This window comes from Lissotriton vulgaris, chromosome 9 (genome assembly GCF_964263255.1).
Source record: "Lissotriton vulgaris chromosome 9, aLisVul1.2, whole genome shotgun sequence".
NCBI classification, from domain to species: Eukaryota; Metazoa; Chordata; class Amphibia; order Caudata; family Salamandridae; genus Lissotriton; species Lissotriton vulgaris.
Genome location: NC_141697.1, coordinates 141,864,639 through 141,885,985, shown reverse-complemented (window position 1 = coordinate 141,885,985; position 21,347 = coordinate 141,864,639). Strand labels below are relative to the sequence as shown.

General features: G+C 48.5%; 1 protein-coding gene across 1 annotated transcript in view; it reads right to left on the bottom strand.

Moving 5' to 3' along the window:
• Positions 1-21,347, bottom strand: part of SPTBN5 (spectrin beta, non-erythrocytic 5) — a 2,284,272-nt gene that overhangs the window by 2,082,343 nt on the left and 180,582 nt on the right. The window contains exon 8 of the mRNA XM_086937224.1: positions 1,214-1,352. Coding sequence (XP_086793350.1) covers positions 1,214-1,352 — 139 coding nt within the window. The remainder of the gene's footprint in view (positions 1-1,213; positions 1,353-21,347) is intronic.

The window sequence follows — 21,347 nt, the reverse complement described above, 5'->3', positions numbered from 1 at the left end:
GGTTGCCTGTGGGCCAATTCCTGACATATGAAGTGCTGATGAGGTCATTCACGGACCGATGGTCTACTGCCAGGGAGGATCCCAAGACTCATACAGTATCCAGCCGATGCTGACTATGGGGAATACAAGCCATTTGGTGAAATAGACCAAAGAGCACTATTGGAAATGATGCTGAGACTACTTTCCCCCACCCGACCTCAAGTACATATATACGTATGTGTGCATGCCCACTATTGCCATAGATGCTCCTCTCCCTCTCTTTATTATGCTGGATTGTTGCATGACAGACTGGCATTGGACCAGCTTCCATATAGGACAGCGATGACCCTCTCGACGACATTTGAATGACATATATTGATTATTAGATGTTGGTTTTATGTATTGACTTCTTAAATGGTCACTGCATGGGTTCCGTATTAAAACTAATGTAATGCACTATAATTTGGGATAAGCTCCTGTACAATATCCTGATTCGCTAATAAATGTTTAAGATGCTTGGGTTTATAAAAAGAACAGTTCTTCTTGGGCTGGGATCTGCTTGGTTAAACTGGCCCAGATGACGTTCTGAGATATGTGATGATATTCCTTTAATTGGAAGAGGACGGCTACTGAGGGAACTCCCCTCTGTTTGCTATGTAGCCCAAGAGTCATGGACTGTATTGCTGTGATGTGCATTGATTATGTTGTAATAGTATAATGCAAAATGCTAATAAAAATGATTTTACAATAAATACATTAATAACTACCTAAAGTCTTTAGCACAGTGTAATAACAATCCATCCTTAAAAGCCCATTGTCTTTAACACATACCTAAGTTAATGAACGCCCTCCTCCCTTCTGTGCTGCTGCCAGATTAAAAAAACACAATACATCATCTAAGACAGTTTAATAACATTACAATGTCATGTGTGTGCCCTCGAAAGTTCTAGCTCAAGAAGCAGGATAAATAACAGAATGATCACAGCTGAATGAAGGGCAAGTACTTCTTTGTGGAAGTACACAACGTCTGCTCCATCAAAACAAGTACTCCTAGCTCCCAACATGTGGGAGGACCAAAACCCTTCTCCTGGTTATGAGAATGCCATTGTTGTCTGGGGTCAGATGAGCTGTCAAGCAAGACCATAAGAAGCCATACTATGCACCAACGTGCCAAACCAGAGCACATGGAAGGCAGAAGTTGGGGAATAGGGGAACAGAGTCCACAGCAGCATACCTGTAGTGCCTTTATTTCTTCTGTGATGGTGTCAATGTCACGCAGGAGCCCCAGCATTTCCTTCATGGTGCCCAAGGATTCCTTGTGCAGCTTCAACCTCCTGCGCAGCTCCACCCATTGCCTTGAGATGTCTTCTTGCCTGCAGTGCGAGGACAGCACAAATGGATATATGTGTTAACAAAACTGTCAAAGGTCTCCAACTTGAAACTGCGATAAAAATGAAGTTGTTTAATTTATGGATTGTCCCATTTACTTTCCTCATCCAGTTTTTTTTATTATGTCCTTATTTTTGTACACTGGTGACACCAAGATAATCTTACAAAGTAATGGTGATCCTAGCCAAAGATCTGAAACTCTGTTTAACTTTCTGCAAGGTGCCGATTCATGGCTAAGGAAAAATAAACTTATACTCTGTGGGAAGAAAAGAGAAATCGTAGCATGTACTAAATTGTTCTCATTCTAAGAACTATCTTTTCAGTCTCCAAACGGGTGAAAACCCCTAAGTGTAAAAAGAACTGATAGTCTACTATGACCAATGTCCAACCAAATCAACTCATCTGTGAGTGCATGTTTTTTCACCAATTCAGGCTGCAGACCCCTTTCAAAAACTGCAGCAAAGTATTAGAAATCCTTGCTTTTCCCTTATCGTTTGCCAGCGTCCTTTACTAGTTTTTAGGAAATCCTTAAAAGCATGGCTATGTTCCTTATTATAAAGACTTCTGATCTACAACAGTGACTATTCCATGCATGGTTTACCGGTGCAAAGCATCCCTCTGATAAGTGCACTCTATTATTAAATATACATAAATAAATAAATAAATAAATGTATCCTGGCAGGATGGACCCACAGTCGCTCCCTTCTTGTGAATAGGGAATTGTGATGGTGTCTCTCAATGTCAAGTATTCACCCAGAATCCATAAACCTTAGCCCAATGAGCCTTTAATTCCTTTCAAGCAATCTTTCTTTTGCAGCGGCTACAAGATTTGAGTCTTGTTTTCAGCACTTGACTGAGTCAGTTGCCAATCTCATTCGCACCTGTTACTGGCAGAGGTAGGTAGGTGGATTACAAATAGTCTTCCCATGGTAACTGTCAACATCAGCCGCAGACTGACTTGGCGGCACCTATAAAACAGGGGTGTCAAACGAAGGCTGGAGAGCAGGATCTATGCCACACTTTCAGAATTTGAGATAACGTTTCTAAATGGAACACAATGGCCAGATGTTCAAAGCATTTTAATGGTTGCAAACGCCTGTGTGACTATTAACCCCTTAAAACTCCTCCCCCTCCAATTCTGAGCTCTGACAGGAACGGATCAAACCAAGGTCAATGGGAGCACTTGTCCTTGGTTTGATCCATTGCTGACGCAGGCACTAGGCCCAGCCACACAAGTGGCACCACTTTTTGATTACCACAAGTGGGATAATGCAGGGTGGTAGCACTTTTGTGGATTGGAGACTGCATCAAAGAAGTGTGAGGAAAATGTGTTATTTCAGTCAAAGTTAGAGGTTTGCAGGGCATTGTGGGTTAAGAAAATCTCAGAGGATCCACGCAAGGCACACAACCCTGGAGTCCCCTTAGTTTCTAGTTTCAAAAATGTCCATGGTTGGTAGACTTCCATCAGGGACGTAACACAGGCCCCGGCAGGCCCTGCGGTGCGAGGGGCTCCAAGTTGCAGGGGGCCCCCTCAGCACAGTACTCAGGCCTGAGAGCTCTGGAATAAATCTGGAGAGGGCCCTTTGTGTATACCTTGTAGGGAGGCCTTCTAAATTTTTGTTACGCTACTGGCTTCCATGGGTAGCGGCTGAGTGAGGCACCAAATACCCCAGCCACCCCTATCACTGACTTATCCATGTAACGCTATATGGCCTACTGTGTCAAGTTCAATAGCCCTTCCATTATTAATTCACATGTTTTTTTATTGATTGTTTATTATTAATTACTGTATGTTTTTAATTCAACATTGTATGCATTAATAATGATTATGTAATTGCTGATCTGCTATTTTATATATATAACTAGCAGCCCGTCCTGACGTTGTCCGGGTATGAATTGCTGCCGGCCAGTAGTATATTGTTTTGTAGGATTTCGATTTGATAGCATTTCTTATTTGTGACAGGCCTGTGAAACGCTCTGATTCACAGTGCACTGCTGATGCACCTAAGAGTGCGCGTTCAGTAGTGTGTGAACTCGAGTTTCCCTACTTTATTTTTCCTTGCAATATTATATAGCGCAAACTCGACAACATGGCATGAGCACAATTTACATTACAGAAGAACACATTCATTTGTGGTCGGCACGGGCAGACAAAGCGATTTGCCTGGAATCACAGGATGTTGAGCTGATGCCGAGATTTGAACGTAGCTCCCCAGCTCTAAAGTTCGCAATTCTAGAACTTGTGGCGGGAGGTGTGTCTAAAAGTGTATGTCGGTGCTGGCCATCAATGAGAGAGTCGCTCCAGATCCAGTACGGATAACGCGTGGGGGTAGGCTTGCAGGCAGAGACCGCACACCGCCTGGGTCCCTGACTCTTCTGTGCAGGTCCCACAGAGCAGACTGCGAAGCACCTTAGGTATTCGCTTAGGGTTGCATTACTTAAGGCAGGACCAGTTGGCCTGTCCCATCACAGACCTTAAGAACCAAGGTTGTATAATCACGTTTTTAATTCACTGTGTAGTACTGAGCACTATGGTCCTGAGGAATTGCTAGATTAGCAAGAAACATGTCGACCTAAACAGAGGGTTGCAGATATTTTCGTCGCATATATTCGTGGCGTCTATCTCCCCTCCCACTATTTTAAACAAAGGGAGTTAGCCACACCATTAAAATTCCTTGTGGACTAACCCACCTTTTTTAATTCACCACCACTTATCCACGACTACACATTCACCTGCCCTCTTACACGCATACACCATATGGCTGGAACAAAAGATCTCCGCTAAAGAGCCCCTTCGCGGGTGCCTGTCAGACATTGCAGCGCCAGTCTGACGAGGAGCAGGACCCATATGATGAAGCATGACACCTAGCTTGCTGGGTGTGTGAGGGTTCTAGTTCCCAAGAGGGTATTCCCCCTTCCTCCTTCCCTCTTGGTTAATTCTTTCTACACCACACACACACATCCCTTTCTACCCAGTCCTTCCAGGGAACTTTGTGATTCTCTCTTGTTGCCATCAATGAGAGAGACCTGTGCATTTTTCAAATGGGTGGTGAAAAAATATGAGTATGTTGCTGGAGATGTGGGCCACCGTGCCTCCAATGTACTTACCGGAGGAGGGTAAACACCCATTATTCCCCAACTTTCTTTCCGCATACCATAACTCTGCATACCTTTATTACGAAAGTACCATGACTCCGCAATGCAATTATAACGCATGGCATTACATTTTATATGCTTTTACAACGCATACATTTACAACTAAATTCGTTGTAAATGCATGAATGGTAAAAGCATGTTTGGATAAGGTAAGTATGGGTATAGGGGTATATGTTTTGGGGTACTGAGGTAAATGTTTTGGGGTGTTTGGGTATTTTAAGGGTTCATTTATAGTTTTGGGTTATGGGGTACAGGGGTAGTTTTAGGGTTCAGGGGTAGGTTTGGGTTTTGGGGTACCGGGGTATTTTTAGGGTTCAGGGCTAGGCTTGGGATTTGGGGTATAGGGGTATTTTTAGGGTTCAGGGGTAGGTTTGTGTTTTGGGGTACAGGGGTATTTTAAGGGTTCAGGGCTAGGTTTGGGTTTTGGGTACAGGGGTATTTTTAGGGTTCAGGGCTAGGTTTGGGTTTTGGGGTACAGGGGTATTTTAGGGTTCAGGGGTAGGTTTGGGTTTTGGGGTACAGGAGTATTTTAAGGGTTCAGGGCTAGGTTTGGGTTTTGGGGTACAGGGGTATTTTAGGGTTCAGGGGTAGGTTTGGGTTTTGGGGTACAGTGCTATTTTTAGGGTTTAGGGCTAGGTTTGGGTTTTGGGGTACAGGGGTATTTTTAGGGTTCAGGGGTAGGTTTGGGTTTTGAGGTACAGGGGTATTTATAGGGTTCTGGGCTAGGTTTGGGTTTTGGGGTACAGGGGTATTTTTAGGGTTTAGGGATAGGTTTGGGTTTTGGGGTACAGGGTATATTTATAGGGTTAAGATGGGTTAGTGTTTAAGGGTGTTGGGGTATTTTAAGGAGTAAGGGTGGGTTATGATTATGGGGTGCAGGGGTATTTAAAGAGAGTAGGGTGGGATTAGCACACGATATGAGACATGGCATGAAGGGCAGAACGTACCACACGCCCCCAGCGTTTGTCACGCCCCCAGCACACGCCCACAGCACTACACAGACACGCCCACAAGGGACTACTTTGCTGGCACGGTTCTTTTACCTTTTAAATGTATATGGTGGGCGTCTGCATAGCCTATGTCCTTCTGCTGCAACTGCCCTTTCCAACGCTGTATTGGGTGTTGTGATTGGTGCTGTGGTTCCTGAGATTATCCGCCTCAAAGGTTTGGGCTCTCTCTTTATTATATTAGTATAGATAAATAATAATTTCGACTACAAGCTTTCTATTATATGTTCTTGTTCTTGCAACCTTTTCCTATTCAATTGTTATATTATTGTCTAGGAATTTATACACATAATTATTTTCCCTGTCCTAGGAATATTATTATTTCTCATTCAGGGGGTCCTTGTTACTCACACAAAGTTCAATTGGCCCTCCGCACAGGTGAGGTACCATTTTTATCAGGGGATTTTGGGGAATGCTGGTTGGTAGGTAATGTGGGACTCCCAGCAGATTAGACGTTTTCTTCACAGATATGTGTGGAAAATGTGATTTTTTTTTTGGTTCAGTTTGAGGCATAAGGCACACAACCTTGGAGTCTCCTGGGTGTCTAGTACCCTAAGGGGGGCAGAAAGACAATAGGGCCCATTCTGGGGCAGGAGTATGAGTCAATGCCGGGATAGGCCACCCTCTCCTTTTGTTTGTTTTAAAATCCCTGATGTTTAGTGGTCTTTCTGCCCCTTGGAGGAACAGATATAGGATTAATACTCTTGTCCACCCCAGGGGCAGAAAGTCTATTGGCCTGTGCGTTACTGCATAAGTGCAATCCCTGGTGTCTAATTGACTTTATGTCCTCCCCAGAGGGGCAATCAAGGCTTATTGCCTTCACCTGTCCTTCACCCCTCCCCCTCCCCCCTGGGAGGGCAGAAAGACTGTCTGTGCTTTTTTGGGGGAAGGGGCAAGGCCATTCCCATGGTTGGCAGCCCCAGTCCTGTGTTGTCTTCCCTGGAGCCTTGTGTGCTTTCTGCACCCTGGGGGACCAGGGGGTATCTTGGGTCTAACCACTCCTATTCGCCCACAGGGAGGGCAGAAAGACTGCCTGCCTTCTTGCTTGGTTGGGTGCATGGCCATGCCCATGGTGGGCAGCCCTCGCCCTATATATATATATTTTTTTACATTTACCTGTTATCTAGTGGGCTTTCTGTTCCCACGGGGTAGCAGGTTGGTGATTCCCCCATCTGCCACCCAGGGGGAGCGCAGAAAGGCTGGAATCATATTTCTATGAGGTAGGAGCATGGCCATGCCTGCTGGGAAGCCCCCACCCCTATATTTTTGTTTTAGATTCCCTGGTATCTATTGGGCTTTTTGCCATCTGAGGGGGCAGCTCAGGAGCAATTACCTCCATCAGACCCCCGGGGAACAGAAAGACTGAAACTGTACTATTGGTGGGGAGAGCACAAGCCCTTTGCTAAGTGGTGGCTTCCCCCATGTCCCTAGTGTCCTAGTGGATGGATCCCTGCTTGGGAGATTCTCCCCTTTCCAACAATTCCTCCTCCAAAGTAATCAGTGCTCGGGAGCTGAGCTATGCCCCTTGAGCACTGATGAAGTGAAAGTAAAACAAGCCCATGGGCTCGTTTTACTTTCACTTATACAAGCAATGATGTTAGTGCGCCTGTTCTCTGATTGTGACCCATGATGATTCGGAATTCGACCTATTAGTACTAAGGTCGGTTGTTGAAATTCCTTACTGGTCACAAAAATACTGGTTGAAAACTGCAAAACAGCATTTGGCAACCAGTAAACAACATATCTGACTCCTATTTACATAGTCTGTGGTTATCCTGGAAATCGGTCATGAAATGACCCGTTTGGACCTGAATTTTGCACTCCCAATCTATATGGCTCGCTCACTCACATTTACAGACTCAAAGGCCTACATTTCTTCAGCAGCTCTCAATGTGATTATGCAGGTTATTCTTTGTTCTCCGCTTTTCTACTGACTCTCTTGCCTAGGCACTATGCTTGAGACAAATGAAAACTCTCACATTACTTCTTGCCGTTTGGAGCTGTAGGGGTATAACAGCACTCATGTCAAGTCAAGTGCACCCACCCACTCACACTCATCCACCCAAACCCACACACATCCAAAATCTCTCTCTCACTCAGTCTATGAGCCACGACCCTACTATCTTTACTTTGATAAATGTAGTGCTTCTATTTTTCTGGACCTGGAACTTTTGGATGTCTCCCCTTCGTGTCAGAGGATGATCTGCCAGATTTAAAGATAACTTCCGTGGTAGGGATCCCTACTCCTTCAGTGAAGCCACCATTGTATCAGGTCCACTGAAGGCCTTTGTCCTGAGGACTCCGTGTTTGCTGTGCCTGCTCTTCAAATATTTTGTTCTCCAAGAAACAACTCCCAAAGCAGCATCTATTTTCTTGTTGAACTAAATGACAATGGCCCGAGGCTCAGGGAGTTTCTCCCTGTAGCTGGCACCTCCACTATGTGATCTTCCTCCCTGGGAGTGCCATGTCTGGCATGGCAGTCCTAGGCAGAGTAAGCCAATAATAGTCAATCCGCCCTAACTAGGAAACTGTTGCTTCCACAACGACCTCATGTGACCGTTGTACAGGGCCCAGCACGATACAGTGCGCTTTTATTTGATTAATAGGTATTTACATTGAGCCATAAACATTACATTTTCTAAAGCTTTAGCTTCATTCACCAGTCTCTATTAGTGGGTTCACTACCCCAGGATTATCCTGCTCTGTTCTCCTTCTCCATCACTCTCCATCACACCACTCTTTCAATCACAGCGCCCATTGACATAATTGTGTCCAGGCAAACACAGGGATTGCCGCAGTGCTGCACAATGTTGTGAATCCAGGAGTGCCACCTCAAATGCTGGTTGTTCCAGGAGCTTTTCCCCTCAAATGCTAGTTGTTCCAGGAGCTTCCCCTCAAATGCTGCTTGTTTGATGGTCCTCATCTCTTTCGCTGTTCTTATTAGTAAGAAAGGGACGTTGGCTCACCGAAACACACTTGAGGTTTGAAGAAACGAGGTCCCCTCTCAGAATCGCCCATCAGAGGCCCCCCTTTAACAAAATAAATAGTACTTTAACTCAGTTACCTTTGTATTGGAGTGAGGCTTCCACCCAGGTCACCTGAGATATCCCGCGGCTCTTGACCTCTGCCCCTTCTGCTCTCCACCTGCTTCCTCTTCAACCGCCTGCTCCTCCTGCCTCCTCCCTCTCTTCACCTCAGCGTCAACATTCTTTCCATGACGTCACAAGAGCTCGCGCTGGTCATTCTAGAATCTTCTGCACACTGCTGCCCTCGCTTTGGTTAAAGTGATACTGCGTTTATTCCTGGCCTATACTGACATTCCAGAGACAGGCTCATAGAATGACCGTCCCATCAAAAAGAGGTAAAACGGCAAATTAATAGACGCTCCCTTTTTATTTCAATGCTTTTCTGTCTCATTCTATAGCCTTCATTTATACTGCATGTACTACCATCCAAGTAACATCATATTGTTTTGAAGGAGACGAGTGGGGTCAGGTCAATGATGAAATAACTCTTTACAGAAAATCTATGTACCAGTCATAGGTGAACCAAATATGTTTTCAAAGTCAGATTACCTGATGTGTTTGATATTTAAGGAAATTGTTTCTGACAGCTATAGATTCAAGAACAGGTCACTCCCTTACATTATTTCGAGCTGCACCTTTCTTTAATTCTTTAATTTTCATAGCGGGTCTGGCTGAGGAATAGTGAGCCAAACAGGCTGAAAGACGGATCACAGAGGATGACTGTGCTGAAAAGTCGTTCTGGTGAGTTGGTGGAGGCTGCTTTTGCGGAGTGGAAAATGGTCTTTTGTTTTAAGCCTGACTAAGCAGTACATTGTGGCTGAGGTGCAAGGCTCAGCAGTTTTTATAATGCTGGTTTGTGTTTTTGTTAACCGGAAATGAGGTGTTGCTTTTATCTTTTACATCCATGTGTTTAGGGCAGCAAATATTTTAATTTACTAACAGGCCAGGATGGTTTGCTTTGCATCTGTATTTATTTATTTATGTAAGTATTCATTTATGTATACCACTTCATAGAATCTTGCCATGAAAACTCCATTAGAAAATCTGGAATCTACAACTCTCAATATAAACTAAATTCACTTTAATAGCACAATCACCTCGTTAGAAAAGATAAACACGTCAACCAGTGAGGTGGTAGTGCACAGAACTCCACTCCTCGGGGAGCCCAACATAGTTTAGATTTCTTTAGTATCAGTATCCAAGGTTACAGATAACACAATCAAGCAATTAATCAGGGAATTGTGAAGCGCGCTACTCACCCGTGAGGGTCTCAAGGCACTTGGGAGGGGGGCAGCTCAGAGTCAACCGAAGAACCAAGTTTTGAGGCTCTTCCTGAAGGTGTGCAGAGTCGGGGAGCATCAGATGTTGACCGGGAGCTTGTTACAGGCCTTTGCCGTGATGTAGGAGAAGGCTCTTTCACCCGCGCTAGTTCTACGGATGTGTGGGGTTTCTGCTAGGGCAAGGTAAGTGGAGTGGAGGTTTCCCTTGGGTACATGGAAGGAGTTTCTTTCGTTGAGGTATTTGGGTCTGGTGTTGTGGAGGGATTTGTAGGCATGGGTGAGTAGCTTGAAAGTTATTCTCTTCTCAATGGGGAGCCAATGGAGCTCTCGGAGGTGTTGGGTGATGTGATCATGTTGGGGATGCCAAAGACGAATCTGGCCCGGTATTCTGGATGGTCTGGAGTTTGCGTAGCAGGGATTTGTTGATTCCAGCTTAGAGGGCATTTTTGTAGTCCAGTCTGCTTGTTCTGAGTGCGTGGGTGATGGTCTTTCTGGATTCGGGGGGATCCATTTGTAGGCCTTGCAAAGGATGGGTAGGGTGTTGAAGCAAGTGGAGGCGACGATGGTTATCTGGCGGGTCATGGTGAGGTAAGAGTTGAGAATGATGCTGAGATTCCATGCGTGGTCCATGGGGGTTGGGGGTTTGCTGAGGGCGGTGGGCCACCAGGTGTTGTCCCAAACTAAGGGGCTGGCTCCGAGGACAAGGACTTCTGTCTACTCCGGGTTGAGATTCAGACAGCTGCTGCTCCTCCAGGATGCAATGTCTTTCATTCCTTCCTGGAAGCTGAATCTAGAGGCATTGGGTTCCTTCGTGAGGGAGATGATGAACTTGGTGCCATTGGCGTAGGATACTATGCTGAGTCAATGCTGCCTGACGATGGCGGCGAGGAGGGCCATGTAGATGTTGAAGTGAGAGATGATCTATGGGGTACTCCGCAGCTGATCTCTGTGGGTTCGGAGAGGAAGGACGGGAGTCTGATACTTTAGGTTCTGCAGGACAGGAAGGAGCGGAGCCAGTCAAGGGCAGTTCCCTGTTTGCCGGAATCGTGGAGTCTGGCTGTGAGAGTGTGGTGGGAGACGGTGTCGAAGGCTCTAGAGAGGTCTAGTTGGATGAGGGCCGTGGTGTAGCCTTGGTCGAGGAGCATGCAAATGTTGTCTGTGGCGGCGAGGAGGGTGGTCTCGGTGCTGTGGTTGCTGCGGAATCCGGATTGGAAAGGGTCGAGGATGGCGTTATCCTCGATTAGGTTTGTCAGCTGGCGTCGACGATCTTCTTGGTGACTTTGGCCGCGAAGGGAAGGAGAGAGATGGGTCGGTAATTTTCCAGGTCCATCGGGTCTGCAAACGGTTTCTTGAGGAGGGGCTTGACTTCTGTGTGTTTCCAGTCATCGGGGAATGTGTCGGATTCGAAGGTTGCGTTGGTGGTGCGTAACAAGAGCATCTAATCCTAGAGGAGAGAGGGCTGCTTGAGAACCTATGAAAATTACCAACGCATTAGAACTGCAGTTACATGCAAGTAACTTGTTTCTTCTCCAGTATTGGTTGTTTAAAAGATTCACATGCTCCATTTAAAAAAGCAAGCTTTATCTATCTAATTCAGAATCGTACAGTAGGGCGGTGTAGAATAGAGTGCAGTGGCGTACAGTAGAGTGGTGCATAGTAGAACAGAGGAGAATAGAGCACAGTGGTGTAGAGTTCAGTGGCGTTGAATGTTACAGAATAAAGTAGTGTGGCATATAGTGCAGTGGGCTACAAAGTGTCCAATGGTGCAGAGTACAGTACTGTGACGAACAGTGCAGTGGGATATAGTGTAGTGGAGTATAGTGGTGCAGAGTAAAGTGGGGTACAGTGCAGTAGCATAGAATAGAGTGATGTACAGTGCAGTGGTGTATAGTGCAGTGGTGTAGAGTAGATTCGCACAGAGTGTAGTTACATAGACTGTAGCGGCATACAGTGTAGTGACGTAGAGTAGAGTGGTGCTGAGTAGTGTAGAGGGGCATACAGTGCAGAAGCATATAGTAAATTGGTGCAGAGAAGAATAGAGTACAGTGGCATGCAGTGCAGTGGTATACAGTGCAGTAGTGCAGAATAGACTGGTGTAGAGTGCAGTCGTGCATAGTAGAGCCAACTGGCAAAGACTGTAGTGGCATAGAATGTAGTGGCATACAGTATAGTAGAGTCAAGTGGTGTACAGTGGAGTGGTGCGGAATATAAGAGAGTAGCATAGAGTTCAGTGGCGTACAGTGGTGCAGGGAAGAGGTCAGTGGTTTAGATTGCAAAGGGATACAGTGTAGTGGTGTAGAGTAGACTGGTGCAGAATGGAGTGGTGCAGAGGAGAGTGGCACGCAGTGGAGCAGAGTTCCGTTGGGTAGTGGAGGGGTGCATAGTGCAGTGTAGTGGCACAGAATGTAGTGGCATAGAGTGGTGCAGAGTACAATGTAGTGGCATAGAGTACAATGGCATAGAGTGCAGTGGCATATAGTGCACTGGCATAAAGTGCAGTGGTGTAGACTCCAGTGCCTTGGAGTAGAGTGGCGCAGAGAACAATAGCATGGCGTAGAGTGAAGTGGGGTTCAGTGAAGTGGGGCTGAGTGCAGTGTGGTACAGTAGAGTGGTGTAGAGTATAGTGGCATACAGTAGAATTCTGCAGGGTACAGTTATATAGAGTGGCATTGTGTGGGTAGAGTGGCGCTGAGCGGCACTGTGTGGATTGGAGTGGTGTGGTGAATAGTAGAGTGGAGCAGCAAAGAATTTGGTAGCATAGAGTGGCATAGAGTAGCACAGAGAAGATTGAGTGGTGTGCAGTAGAGTAGAATGTACTGACATAGAGTAAAGTAGTGCAGAGTAGAGTTAAGTGGCGTGGAGTACAGTAGTGTTGAGTAGAATGGTTTATAGTAGAGCATAGTGGCGTTGAGTGGAGTGGTGTACAGTGCATTGGCATAGACTCCTGCAGACTACAAAAGAGTGGGATTGAATGCACTGGGGTATAGTGCAGTGTAGTAGAGGGGTGCACAGTAGAGTTCAGTGGTGCACAGTGCAGTGGCATAGAGTTCACTAGTGTACAGTGTAGTAGTGGCATATAGTGCAGTGGCATAAAGTTGAGAGTGCAGAGTAGAGTAGTGTGAAGTGGTGTACAGTAGAGTGCAGTAGAGTACAGGGTATTGGCATAGGGCAGAGAGGTGCAGAGTTGACTGTTGCAGAGTGCAATCGTTTAGAGCACAGAGGCGTAGAATACAGTGGCACAGAGTGCAATGGTGCAGAGTAGAGTGGCGAAGACTGCAGTGGTGCAATGTAGAATGCAGTGACATAGAGTGAGTGGAGTACAGTGCAGTGGTGTACAAGGTAGTGGGGTAGAGTAGAGTGGTGCAGAGTAGAGTGGCACCGAGTGCAGTGACCTAAAGTTCAGTGGCGTACAGTCTAGTGGTATAGAGTAGAGCGGCGAAGAGTGCAGTAGTGTATAGTGCAGTGGTGCAGAGTAAAGTAGAGTGGTGTGCAGACCAGTGGCATAGACTAGAATGGTGTACAGTGCAGTGTTGAAGAGTGCAATTGCATAGAGTGCAGTGGCATACAGTAGAGTGGTGCAAAATAGACTAGCTTAGAGTGTAGCAGCATAGAGTAGGGTTCAATGGCATAGAGTGCAGTGGCATTCAGTGCAGTGACTTTGAGCAGAGTATTGCAGACAGAGGCGAGCATCGCCCCCGACCAGTTAAAAATGGAAAAGTAAAATGATAATAACAATGTTATTCTCATTTTATTTAAGCATACTGGCTCAGTTTGTTGGGGGGCAGGGCAGGCTAGGCTGTTTAGAGGCTGGGGGAGGAGTGGTAGGCACTTCCAAACTATGCATGACGTTTTGGCCAACCGTCTCGGGCCGGCCAAAATTTCATGCTCACTTTGCATGTTCTCCACCCAGGCTTCATTACACCATGGGTGGAAAACATGCCCTGCCTCCCAGCCCTGTCTGAGCGCTGAACTGCTAATGCTTCAAGGCAGTGTTTTAATTGGTATGGGGAGTCTGGCAGGCTGCTTGCTTCCTACTGCCCTGGGAGAACAGAAGATGACGGAGGAGAGGCAGCGGGTGACTGGCCCACCGGCCGGCTGCATCCAGGTGTTATTTATTTATTTTATCCCCCCCCCACCACTAACCCCCTCCCCCCCACACATGCCCGTTCAGTAGCTGCAGCTACTGATTGCAGAGTAGAGTTTTGCGGAGTGCAGCTGTGGAGAGTACAGTGGTGTAGGGTGCAGTGGCAGAGAGTGCAATGGTGCAGAGTAGAGTAGCATGGAGTGCAGTGGTGCAAAGTAGAGTGCAGTAGCATAGCGTACGGTGGCGTAGAGAGCAGTGGCATACAGTAGAGTGGTGCAGACTAGAGTACAGTGGCATACAGATGAGTGCTGCAGACTAGAGTAGAGTAGAGTGGCATACAGTGCAATGGAATAGAGTGGTGTAGAGTACAATGCACTGGCATATAGTATAGTGGCATAGAGTGCAGTTGAATAGAGTGCAGTGGAGTAGAGTACAGTGGTGCAAACCATAGTGTAGAGGCGTAAAGTTCAGTGGTGTAGAGTCAAGTACAGTGGTGTAGAGTGCAGTGGCATACAGTAAATTGGTGTAAAAAAGAACATAGTGGAGTGGAGTGCAATAGTGTAGAGTGAAGGGGTGTACAATAGACTGGTGCACTGTAGAGTAGAGTGCATAGATTGCAGTGGTGTAAAATAGTGTAGAGTACAGTGCAGTGACAGAGAGTACAATGGTGTAAAGTCCATTTTTATACAGTACAGTGGAATAGAAAAGAGTGGTTCAGAGTACAGTGGAGCAGAGTGCAGTCACATGGAGTGCAGTAGCATACAGTGCAGTGGTGTGCAGTACAATGGTGCAGACTAGAGTACAGTGGCATTGGGTGTAGTGGTGTAGACTGCAGTGGTGCTGAATACAGTAGAGTGACGTAGCGTGCAGTGGCATAGAGTAGAGTGGTGCACAGTGCAGTGGCATAGACTACAGTGGAATCGAGTAGAGTGCAAAGGAGAGTGGAGAGGCATGGAGTGGAGTGGTGTAAATCTAAATCAAATCAGGTGTTCTTTAAGTGCGACTACTGACCTGTAAGTGCAGAATGGAATAGCTTAGAGAAGAGGTGTGTAGAGTGGAGCGGTGTAGAGTGTAGTGGTGTCGTAGAGTTGAGTGGAGTGTCATATCATAGAGTGGCATGTCGTACAGTGTCTTACAGTAGAGGTATAACAAGTGGAGTGATGTAGAGTATAGTTGCTTTGAATGGAATAGCATATAGGTGTGTACAGTGCAGTGGCATAGAGTACAGTAGCATTGAACAGAGTGATGCAAAGTAGAATGGAGTGGCGTAGAAAGGAGTGGTGTAGAGTAGAATAGTGTAGAGTGGAGTGGCACACAGTGGTATGTCGTTCAGTGTTTTACAGTGGAGGGGTGTTGTTGGACCCGGCCCTTTGGGCAGGTTCACCCCTAGACTTTTTGCTTTTTCCTAGCCTGTTTCTGGAACCTGGTGTTGGTGATTCTAGGCCTCTGCGCACTTTTTTCACTGTGGTACAGTGTAAAGTGCTGGAGCTCTCTGTATGAAGGGTGAGTGGCCTGCCCTCCCATAGGAATGAATGGGGAATATGTATGCCCATGGTAGATTCCTGTTGTGTGGGGAGTGCAGGGGTCGAGTTTGGTATGTATCAACTCGTGAGAATGAATGCTGCAAAATGATGTATGCAGCATGACTGTGCCTAGTCTGGAAGTACTACTTTTGGAAGTTGGTATCTTTGTGTAAGTTAGTTCTGGCGTGTGATTGGCTGGTGAGTCTGCCCAGGAGTACCTGGACCTGCTGGTGGATGGACTGTCCGGTTTGAGTAGGACAGGGTCTGCAGGGTCTGTAAGGCCCCAGAGGAGGGGGTCTGAGTCAGCCGTGGATGAAAGGCCCCTCTGCTGTCAGGGATGGGAGGAAAGAGCGTCTGGTGGTGCCGGGCCGTGCCTGTCGGCCACCCTGCTAGCTCTCCTTCCTGACGGCTCACTGTCACCTCTGGCCCTGAAGCTGTCAGGAAAGACGTAAACCAGAAACATTCCAGCACTCGGGGTCCCTTGCACGAAGTACTTCAAAGGCATTCCTGGCTATAAGAAGGAGCTGTGTCTCCCTCCAACTTGTTCTTGTGCTAGCTCTTGTGGCTGACTTGGATCTACCAGGGGTGGGCGCTGCCCAGCCCCTGGGTGCCTGGATTCCTGGACTCCTGGGGGACCCTTCTGCCCTGCCTGGGCTGAAGGGGGGACTTGGCTTTGCCCCTGGGGAAGCTCTGGGACCTTGGCAGCATGGAGAAGCTGCCTTTTTCCTGAGGAGAGCGCTGGAGTGATTTCTAGCGCCTGGAGGCGCTGTGCTTCCCCCTGAGCGCCTGGGAGCGCTCTGCCTGCTGTCTAGCGCTTTGGAGCGCGTCAGTTTCCCCAAGCGCTTGAGAGCGCTTTCTCAGGACTTCCTAGCGCTTAGGAGCGCTTTCATGCTCGTGTATAGCGCTGGACGCGCTGAAGATTCCTGCCTGCATGGATTTAATCAATTACGAGTGCCCACCTCGATCTGCCTTGTAGCAAAACAAACTACGAAGGGGCCGCGACGGGATTGGCCCGTGCGGCGCAGCGTCATCCGCGTGGTGGGCCGTGATTGGCCGAAGTAGCGGAGCGTCATTGTTCACCTGCCCGGGAGCCGCACTGCCATTGGCTGACTCCCGGGTGCTGCTGGAGGCTCGCCCCCTGTGCCGTGACAGGATTGGTCCCTGCCATCGGGACCCCTTCGAGAGCCGCCTCATCCTCGCCGGGACCGGGAAAGACTGCCGACCTCGCCGAGGGAATCCAGCGAGTGCTCTCAGCCCCGGCCTGCCGTCTCTGCTCCCCGCTGCTCACTGAAGGACGGAGAGCGGGCGGAGAGCTGCCTGAGACCGGCCGGGCCAGAGCGCGAGTGAGCGCTGGAAGGCGGGGGGGCGTCTGAGGCCTGACTACGTACCGGACGAGGAGAAGGAGCGCGAGGACGGCCTGCCGAATAAGAGCCCCCGCCGAGAACAGCCCGGTGAGTCCAGAGGGCTGGGGGGGGCTCCGTGATGCTGCTGCTCCGTGAGGGAGCAGAGGGGTTCTCGTGGTGCCGGTCGAGGCACCAAGGAAGGGCGGCCCCGAATGGCAGTGGGTCGCCCCAACGCATTACAAAGCCTTCAAGGGCGGCCCCAGTTGGCAGTGGGTCGCCCCACCGTGCATGAGCCTAGAGAGGCTCGGAGGAGCCATGTGATACCTGCAAGCCCGTTTGGCTCCAGAGAAGGCCATAGTCGAGAGGGGGGGCTTCGGGGCATATTTTCGGTGCTCGTCCCCTCCTGCCCCTGAGTGTGAGGGCTAGAGTCCGGTGAGGCTCATGGGGGCACCATTGCTTTAAGAGCCTGTGTGGCTCCAACGGTTGGCATCATTGCTTTAGAGCCTCTGTGGCTCCAACGTCTGGGGCATGTGCTATGCCCAGAGCCTGTGTGGCTCCAGCAGTGGCGCAGTTGGCGCCTAAGGGCCAGTGAGGGCCCTGGCGCAGTTTTATTGTTCTCCAGGTGCCCAGCACTTAGTGGGCACCTGCCACGTTTAGGCTTTTTGAACTTCGAGACTGGCGCTGCATGGCAGCGCACCCTGACACTGAGACTCAGGGTGTCTGAGCCCCAACAAGGCTGTTGGCCTAGGGACTGCCACAGGTGGTGGCTTATGTGAGTTTGCGCAATGGTATGGTTATTGCACCTCTGAATGTGATCTTTTGCATCATGTGTTCTTCCTGCACCTCTGAAGGTTTTTAGGCCTCATGTGATTTTTGCGCTATTGCTTTACCCTTGACACCTCTGAATGTTTGATGCATTATGTGTCTTTCTTTTCATGCGCTGCACCTCTGAATGTTTAGTCATCATGTGTCTTCTTGCGCTGCACCCCTGAATGTATTGTGATTACATCATGTGCTCTGTCCTGAACACCGCTGAATGTGTAGGTCTATACATCATGTGTTTTCTTTCTTTACTACTCCTCTGAATGTATATTCATGCATCATGGGTAATGTGTTCTGATTTATACTCCTAAGTGGATTTTATCCTTAGGTGGTGGTTCTTTCTAGTACAGGTGGTCCTAGTGAGGTCCTGGGTACCTGCGTGACATGCTCCTAAGGTGTTTAGGGTTGCGTAGTGTGTACTTACCTGTTCCCAGTAGTTACTGGATGTGATTCATAACTGTTACTTTGTGCTACAGTGATTTTATACTCTTTTAGTCTAAGTTCTGATAGTATTTCATTACTACTAAAGTGTTGATTGTGACAGTGGCCCTTGTGGCCCTGTCTTGTGAATAATCCCATGTGAATATTGCCCGTGCCAATTGGCACCATGTATATGTGTGATTTTATCTGATGTGCTTTTACAATACAAAAGGTATTTTTATAATAACCTTGTGTGGAGTCTCTTTTGTGGTGTATCTAGTATGTTGTTGCTATTGTGCGCTGACGCAAATGCTTTACACATTGCCTCTGAGTTTAGCCTAGACTGCTCGTGCCAAGCTACCAAGGGTGTGAGCAGGGGTTATCTTGGCGTGTGACTTCCTTGCCCTGACTAGATTGGTGGTTTCTGCCTGGCTTTGGCGTCAGCCTTAGCCTACCAGAAATAGCCAGTTCTAACATTGGTGGGTCAGCGGTGCGGATTTGGACTTGTGTTTGCGAAGTGCCATAGCGACAACTGGCTACATTACAAAACTCTGCAATTGTTTTTTTCAGATAGTCACATGTTTGGGATTATTGTTTTGATTTTTTTTCCTCAAGAGTGTCATTTTCAAATGTGTTTCTGCGCTTTATGTTTAGCGGCAGATGAGAGAAAGTGACAGGGCAGGACGCCAGTAGAGGGGGAGGTTCCCATAGATTAGGAATCCCTTGCTGGGTCCAGTGTCCAATCCCAAATCCTATCCCCATGTGTGTGTGTGGGTGGATAGGAGAGAGGAGGAGTGTGAGGAGAAAAGACTAGCTCAGGGGGGTAGTTGTTCCCTGGGTGTAGTGTGGGTGTCTGGATTCCCCAGTGTGGTAGGGTCCAGTGGTGGCAGCTTAAATTTGTCCAGTGTGTGTTAACTCCCATTCCCCGCTCCCAGAGTTTGGTACCTGTGTCACGTGTGGTCAGGTTGAGTGATCAGGGGTGGTAAAAACTGCCTTACCAGTCCGAGGGGGGGGGAGTGTGCGAATGAGTTATGTGCTGAACTGGAGGAGTTGGTGTGAGTTTTCTTTTTGTTAAAGAGCTTGCATGAGAGGTTTACCTTTGGTGGTGTGCACAAGGTCCTGCAAAGGAACTGGACAAGAAGGTGGATGTCTGGCGGTGTGCTAGATGTCTGGCTGAGGCATTAGGAAGTGATCTTAAAAGGAGTGGCTTGTGTATCTGATGATCCTGTGGAGGAGAAGAGGTTACTGTGTAGCCCAGCTAGATCCCAGTAGCAGGGTAGGGGTGTAGGGCTCACGTCCTGTCTCAGTGGAGGCGGAGTGAGTGTGGGACGGTGCGTCCCACGTTGGCCTGAAACCCTATCTCAGGGCCCGGAGGGTTCCCTAAGGGAGCGCCAGGTCAGGGGCCTAGGCTGTACATACAGGTCATTTGAGGAGGATCTTCCTGTGTCTAGAGGACGGGGAGTGTCTGTAACCAGACCTCCGGCGGTCCTAGTGTTGGGCAGTACCGCTCCTAGTGGAGGGTGCAGAAGTCCTGGCTCGCTGAGCATTTGACTGTCTAGAGTGCTTGATCATTTGTGGGGCCTCTGGAGGTCGTTCCCCGAGGAGGGGGGAAAGCCGGGTTGGGGTTGTGGCCTGACCTGGGAGGAGTACTGGAGGAAAGTGTGTCACTGATACGCCGCTGGCGTGTGCTCTGTCTAGCCTTGGACATACTGAGAATCACCCTGTGATAGGGAGTACTGAAGGAGAGTGTGTCACTGATACGCCGCTGGCGTCTGCTCTGTCTAGCCTGGGACATACTGAGAATCACCCTGTGATAGGGAGTACTGGAGGAGAGTGTGTCGCTGATACGCCGCTGGCGTGTGCTCTGTCTAGCCTGAGACATACTGGGCCTGTAGTCATGGAACTGGAAGGGGGTGCAGAGGGATGGTGTCCTTACTTCTGACCCCGGTGCAACCTGAGGGTTTAGATCTTAGGTTGGGAGATTAGGAAACTTCTAGGTCAAGAGGAATCTCTGCCCAAGGGGATCAGCTGAAGAGACTGAGGGGGCTGCCCTTGCTGTGTGTTCTGGGGCTCACCTGCAGTTGTTGTTTCCACTAAGGTAGAGGAAAGGGGGCTTTGCCGTGGACTGTGTCCTCCCACCTGCTTGAAGAGGGACTGTGCGGTGTGCTTTGTACCTCAGAAGTGAAATAGTTTCCAGGTGGTAGACCAGTGATGGAGTGAGGTCCTGATCTGGTAGGAGACTTGTGTTCTGGTGAATGCTTCTCTGTGAGGGTGCGGAAACCCAGAAGTAGAGGTAGGGTGGGGCATTCTTGCCCGAGACCTCTGGTCAGCTTGGGGGTGTGGACCCTAGGTTGTTGGATCAGTGGTAGTTGTAGCTACACTGAGAGAGAGAGTGGAGAATGGCTATTGTGTGCCAGGGGTTATTGCCCCCCGCTCTGTGGATTGGTTAGGACCTGTGATTTGGATGGTCTTGGCTGTGGATGACTAGGGAGTACCAGTGGGGTATCCTAGTTGTGTCAGAGAGTTATTGTTTAGAGGTAACCAGGTAGGTTCAGAGTGGCGAAAAACCAGAGGGTTGTCCCTGCCGGGCAGGTCCGTGTCCGTGGTTTTTGTCGCCCAAAGCAGTGAAGCCCATCAGTGGAGTGATTGGTCTACCCTGCGTTTTGGCTGGAAGGGGGCTGTGTTGGACCCGGCCCTTTGGGCAGGTTCACCCCTAGACTTTTTGCTTTTTCCTAGCCTGTTTCTGGAACCTGGTGTTGGTGATTCTAGGCCTCTGCGCACTTTTTTCACTGTGGTACAGTGTAAAGTGCTGGAGCTCTCTGTATGAAGGGTGAGTGGCCTGCCCTCCCATAGGAATGAATGGGGAATATGTATGCCCATGGTAGATTCCTGTTGTGTGGGGAGTGCAGGGGTCGAGTTTGGTATGTATCAACTCGTGAGAATGAATGCTGCAAAATGATGTATGCAGCATGACTGTGCCTAGTCTGGAAGTACTACTTTTGGAAGTTGGTATCTTTGTGTAAGTTAGTTCTGGCGTGTGATTGGCTGGTGAGTCTGCCCAGGAGTGCCTGGACCTGCTGGTGGATGGACTGTCCGGTTTGAGTAGGACAGGGTCTGCAGGGTCTGCAAGGCCCCAGAGGAGGGGGTCTGAGTCAGCCGTGGATGAAAGGCCCCTCTGCTGTCAGGGATGGGAGGAAAGAGCGTCTGGTGGTGCCGGGCCGTGCCTGTCGGCCACCCTGCCAGCTCTCCTTCCTGACGGCTCACTGTCACCTCTGGCCCTGAAGCTGTCAGGAAAGACGTAAACCAGAAACATTCCAG